This window comes from Camelina sativa, chromosome 5 (assembly GCF_000633955.1).
Source record: "Camelina sativa cultivar DH55 chromosome 5, Cs, whole genome shotgun sequence".
NCBI lineage: Eukaryota > Viridiplantae > Streptophyta > Magnoliopsida > Brassicales > Brassicaceae > Camelina > Camelina sativa.
The window spans coordinates 31,908-37,192 of NC_025689.1; the positions used below are offsets into that span (position 1 = coordinate 31,908).

Genomic DNA, 5,285 nt, shown 5'->3' on the forward strand with positions numbered 1-5,285 from the left:
CTGACGAAAGAAAAAAAAACCAAAGGTCACGATGATGAAGTGAGCTCATGTGCAAAGGGGAAGGCCAGGGTGACAAAAAGAACAAACATCCAAATTAAAATCTTAGCATTCAACCACAGAATAGGAGCATAAGAAGAAGTATAGAAGAGGGTAAAGGTAAAGGTGAGAACTCACATCTGTTGTGTTCCAAAAAAGTGAACCAACACTTTCTTCCAATCAGTTGTATATCCCCACTTTTCCGGCTCACTAACCTGAAATTGCATTCAAGAAAAGTAAGCAGGTGGACCAGCAATCGACAAATGAAACCTAAAAATAAGGAGAGCCCTAAGAGAGAAGAAGAATATTAAGCATATTACAACAAAGACTTGACAAGAATATATATATAACCTATGAACTTAATATGGAAATACTGATGAGGCTGCGGCTGAAGGACTATACTATTTGATTAGGCAGTTTATAAGATGATTTTTAAATCCTAAATTACGAGGAGAAGCAGGTATATATATTGCCCGGAGAAACACTAATAAACCATCGAACCAAACCCAAAAGAAGAGAATAATAATTATTTCAGAAAGATGATGAAAAGAGAGGGTCATACCGCGGCAGGCCACGCAGGAAAACCTTTAACTTTGGCGAGCACAAGGTCGCCCACCTTCCACTGTCGGCAGGCGGCAGCTACGGCGGCAGCCTTACCACCGCCTTTCCTGCGGTTGGGAGCCATCAAGAAGACGGTAAAACTAAACTGGAAAGAAGAAGAAGAAGCGATTCTAACACTCGAAGTAAAGCAAGAATCGGAGGCGAAATTGGGAGTGTCTAGGGTTCTCGGTGACAAATCCCCCAGATGAACACGCAGGCATTGAAACCCCGGCCAATCGAAAGAAGTGTGTTGGCGAGACGGTGGAGAAACGGAAACCCTAATCGAGGGAGAAGACGATTTTGTTTTGCCTGTGGGATTGTTTCGCTTTTGAGGACGAAGAAGCGGATGATGGGATTCACACACGAGAACCTCCCAATAATAATAATAATAACTCGAAAAAATTAAACAAAAATTGATGATATTATTCTCGTTAACATGCGCCTTGGCTGCTGCGTAGGTTAACGCTTTCCGTGACCCAACTACCGCCTTTCTACTTCAAAAAACCCTTCAGTGTTGAGGCCCATTAGCGACTTAACATGATGGCCCATTTGTGATTTTTACGACTTTTTCAAAGTTTTCATTTAGGCCTTTTGGGTTGGCTAAAATCGGAACAGATGCAAATGGATTGAAAGCGGAACAGTGATCGGCCGGCCGGCCGTGGTGGAATTTTGATTATTGAGACTTCTAAAAGAAATTATCGTATTTCCCACAAAACCTGATATTGACTTAGATCTCCGTTTGCCCTCTCACGGTTACGGCGAAGAGCGCCGTAACCGTGAGAGGGCCTCTGTTTCTTTGTGTTTCGTTTATTCCTGTTTTTGTTTCGCATCGGTGAGATCTGGTAGTTTGATGGGGATGTTAGTGAGTCAATCCTTAGTTGGTCTTCACGGTGAGGTTTGGTAGGCGTTCGTTGGAGAGCTGCTCTTCCTCCCCCAGCGGTTTCAGGAGAAGTCTCCTTTGGTGCTTCTCGTTTCTGTGACCTTGGGCTTTTGTGGTCTTCTGATTGTGTAAGCTAATCCTCCCATCTTTCTCCTCCGTCTCTTAGCTTGGTTTAGGTGTTTAGTTTTGGTTGCAGTGGTGTTGGCCTTCGATTGGGGAGTATTTGTTTGTTTTGTGTTCAGACTTTGTGATTGTGTTGAGGAAGCAGTTTGAGCAGCCTTATCTGTGAAGGTCACTGATTACAAGTAAAAATGATGATGCCGGATTATAGATCTACGGTTGGTTTGAAGAATAAATGCCATTGTCGTTTGCTTGTTCCTGTCTCAGATGTTGTAGTTACTCTTGTTCTTATCTACGTTTCGAAGCTGCAGTTGTGGTTTGGCTGTGTAGTGGATCTTTGTCAGTTCCGTCCAGCCGTTGCCTTTCCTCCCGTTCATTGTCTCTTCGGTTCAGCTTGTACTCCTTGCAGGTTCGATTTCTTTCTTAGCAGAAGTTTCGTGTTTAAGTGATTGGTTGTGGTAGTCTTTGCTCCTTGTCTCTGCTTTCGTGATTGGTGTAGATCAGTTAGCTTTTTGGCGGACTCTAGTCAGACGTTAAGAGACGTTTCAGTCGTCGTCGTCGCATCTGGAAGTGTGTTCGAGGCTCTATGTCCTTCTATGAGGCTCTTTACTTGCCGGGTTATGTTGTCCTTGTTTTTGAGAGATTGGCTCTCTTTGTGATAGGAGAAGGTAGATGTTATTCTACGATTTGGCCGTGGGCTTTCGTGATAAATCGCATTTGCTGGTGTTTCAGGAGAAGAAGTCTCTCTTTTCTTTTAGTGCTATCCTTTTTTTAAGGTCTGCCTAAAACTTCTGCTTTTATGTTTAGGAATTGTCCTCTTTCGATTTTGGTCTTGGTACTATCTGCTTGCATTTGTAGTTTTCTTTGTCTCCTTTGGATAAGGTTTAGTTTCCGGGAACTTCTCTTTGTTTGCCGGCTTAGTTTCCCTCTTTTGGGCTGTAGACTCTGGGGATATTTTTGTTTTCCGCCGGCATAAGTTGTAATTCACAATGTATCTTTTTATGTTCTATAATATTATCAGATGACCAAAAAAAAGACTTAGATTCATTTATAATTTTGTAAACAAAATACACCTACCTGTCTTTCTAGAGTCTACCAACCTGTTACGGTGTTACCTACCTAGTACCTACCACCTCAAGTTGAGGGCCAAATCAAGAATGGCTTCAACTTGACGGATGGTTCGCTGCTTCTCTTGCTGCTTAAATTTAAGTGCTATAGCTTCAGGATCAAGCCCTTCTCCTTTCTTACCAGTATCGGCGTCTTCCTCTACTCTCACTTCCCGTAGCAATGCATCCAATTCTCTTACAAAGTCTACTCTCAAAAGGGTGTTGTCCGTCTCAGTCTCAATGGGCGGTCGCAACGGTCCTTGATGCTGCAAACACAGCAGTGATTCTTTTTTTTTTGTTCAAAGGCTTTTTTCTTGTTTTAAGAAAAATTAGAAAAGAGTAATAAATAAAAACATGAAAGAAACTGGCACCATATCAATGTCGAATCCGGGTGGCATTAGAATGCTGAAGGGGTCTTCTCGTGGGAAGGTCTCAGCCATTCGTTTCCTGCAGTCCTTGAGCCAAGCATCGTCTTCAAAACCATCATGCATGTTTAGAAGATCATTCAGCAGTTTCATCGCAGGACTTGCTTGCCGTTTTAAGATCTCTGTCTGGATATATAAGTAAAGAAAGAGACACTCGATATAAGGAATTCACTTTCACCTTAGCCTTTACTAAATCCTTTTTAACTACTTAAAAGGATCATCATAAAAGGAGTAGGCCATATTTTTTGATGACTAACTAATACGATTTAAAAACATCTTCCTTGACAAAATGAGTATAAGCAGCAGCCGCTCAAGGAGGTTATATAGCATAGTAAAAAAACACAATCCAGAGAAAAGAATACCTCGACTCTTCTATACAAAAGATCAAGACTTCGTACGGCGTCCTTCTCATCCTGAAAGTAGTAACAGGGGACATGATGAGTGAAGACCACAGAATGAAAGAATCTAAGGAAACATTTCAATTCAAAAGGAACAAAATATATTACATCGCGGCGAGCAAGGTCAAGGCGGTTCCATATAATCATGAGGACAAGCTCGTCAAGTTCTCCTTTCTCGGCTGCTTCTTCAATTCTCTACACACACGAATTCGTGAGAGAGAATCAGACCTAATTTTCTAACAAAAAAGGTTGGGAGGGACTTTAAAGTTTTTTACCTCTTCGACTTCCTCGGCAGCTCTGATGAAGCTGGAGACGAGCTTTCTGGCTTTCCTTAAGTCTTCCTCAGGAAATTCTTTCAACCTCATGCCAATTTCACGGTACTCTTCAATCTTTCTCTCCTCTTCTTCTTCTTCCTCCCGCTGCATCCGCCTCAATTCTTTCGTCTTCTCTCTCTGTCGAGCTTGCCATTCCTAAGGTTTAGGTATATCAAACAAATTAATCAGATTACTAAATACACACAGAAACAAACGGATGAGGAGGAGACGAACATCATCGTAATACTCCGGTGGCATTCCTTCTAGAAGCACTTCATCTTTTTCCTTCGAGCATCTTCTTATGAATTTATCGCCAGGAGTATTTAGACGAACCAAACTAATTTTGGAGAACGAAATCGAGGACTCTGTCCTCAGAAGCGTCTTCACTTCAGAAACAAGCCGAGGGCTGAACAGAGGAGATCCGCACGTTAGCACCAACGACGTCGCCGCCATAGCCGACCTTCAAGCTTTTTTTATCTACACTACAATCTGGTTTTTTTATTTTATTATCTTCTTCTACTTGTAATCTCGCGAATTTCGAAAATTAACCCCCGTAGTTAATAATGTCTCTCAAACCGGACCTGGAATCTCAAAATGTTAATTGGTAAACCATGTTTGAGACCTTTTGTTCTTCAATTTTTTTTTTTTTTTTACCATTTAGTAGTAATTTCACCAACATAGCTTATTCCTGTATTCCTACTTTACATCTTTCTTTCTCAAAATTTCTTTATTCTATTTCCTACATGTTCACTTTAGTTGTTCCGGTTAAAGCCGTTGTTTGTGAATTAATGTTACTCTAAATTATAAATACATAATAATACATACACAAATCTAATCTGAGGAATATAAGTGATCACCACAGTTTAGATATTAGTCCGAGAAAAGAAAGTTGAAACACGTAAAGCTAAAGTTGATGGCAAGTCTCCACGATGAGTTCAGTCGCTGCACCCATTGTCCCAAGGCCGCCCGCGCATAGTAGAGCAAGAGCCAAGTCTTGCTCGTTCCACTGCCTCAGACTTTTGCTTAGCCTCTTAATTACTTCAACATCCACCTCTAGCACCCAAGCCGGCGTGCATTGCACCATCAGGCTCACAAAGCCGGTCACGTAAGCTTGCCATGTGGCCCAATCACAGCCCAGTGATATCTTCCCTTCCAATGCACTCACCAAAAACTCCAAATGCAGCCACAGAACCCTTGGCCGGCGTTTTGAGGCAGGAGATGAGGAGTCCACTCCCCAAGCAAATGCACTGCTCAGGATTGCAAAGTAAGCCAACGCATAACCTCTTAGCATCGGGACCATTCCTCTCAAATCGTCTTCTTCTCCGTGAACCGAGATGAACCAAGATGGTAATGTCTCCTTGATCAGAGCCTGAACCAGGTTTAGGCCACCGGAGATCCACACAAGA

At 42.1% G+C, this 5,285-nt stretch overlaps 4 protein-coding genes across 4 annotated transcripts in view; 1 reads left to right on the forward strand and 3 right to left on the reverse strand.

Annotated features, from left to right (window-relative positions):
* Positions 1-1,025, reverse strand: part of LOC104784483 (protein HUA2-LIKE 2) — a gene marked incomplete in the record, with an annotated part of 9,342 nt that extends 8,317 nt beyond the window's left edge. The window contains 2 exon segments of the mRNA XM_010509507.1: positions 175-251; positions 599-1,025. Coding sequence (XP_010507809.1) covers positions 175-251; positions 599-721 — 200 coding nt within the window.
* On the forward strand, positions 1,268-2,653 carry LOC104784484. Its single transcript, XM_010509509.2, has 2 exons — positions 1,268-2,045; positions 2,136-2,653. The coding sequence occupies exons 1-2, from the start codon at positions 1,828-1,830 to the stop codon at positions 2,293-2,295; spliced, it is 378 nt and encodes a 125-aa protein (XP_010507811.1). The 5' UTR covers positions 1,268-1,827; the 3' UTR covers positions 2,296-2,653.
* Positions 2,659-4,389, reverse strand: LOC104784485 (protein PALE CRESS, chloroplastic). Its single transcript, XM_010509510.1, has 6 exons — positions 4,114-4,389; positions 3,841-4,035; positions 3,674-3,760; positions 3,530-3,580; positions 3,114-3,293; positions 2,659-3,008 (listed from the first exon to the last, which is right to left on the reverse strand). The coding sequence occupies exons 1-6, from the start codon at positions 4,330-4,332 to the stop codon at positions 2,763-2,765; spliced, it is 978 nt and encodes a 325-aa protein (XP_010507812.1). The 5' UTR covers positions 4,333-4,389; the 3' UTR covers positions 2,659-2,762.
* The window catches only part of LOC109124443 (mediator of RNA polymerase II transcription subunit 33B), a gene marked incomplete in the record, with an annotated part of 7,210 nt that continues 6,581 nt past the window's right edge, over positions 4,657-5,285 (reverse strand). Inside the window, 1 exon segment of the mRNA XM_010509511.2 lies at positions 4,657-5,285. Within this exon segment, the coding sequence (XP_010507813.1) occupies positions 4,784-5,285 (502 nt within the window).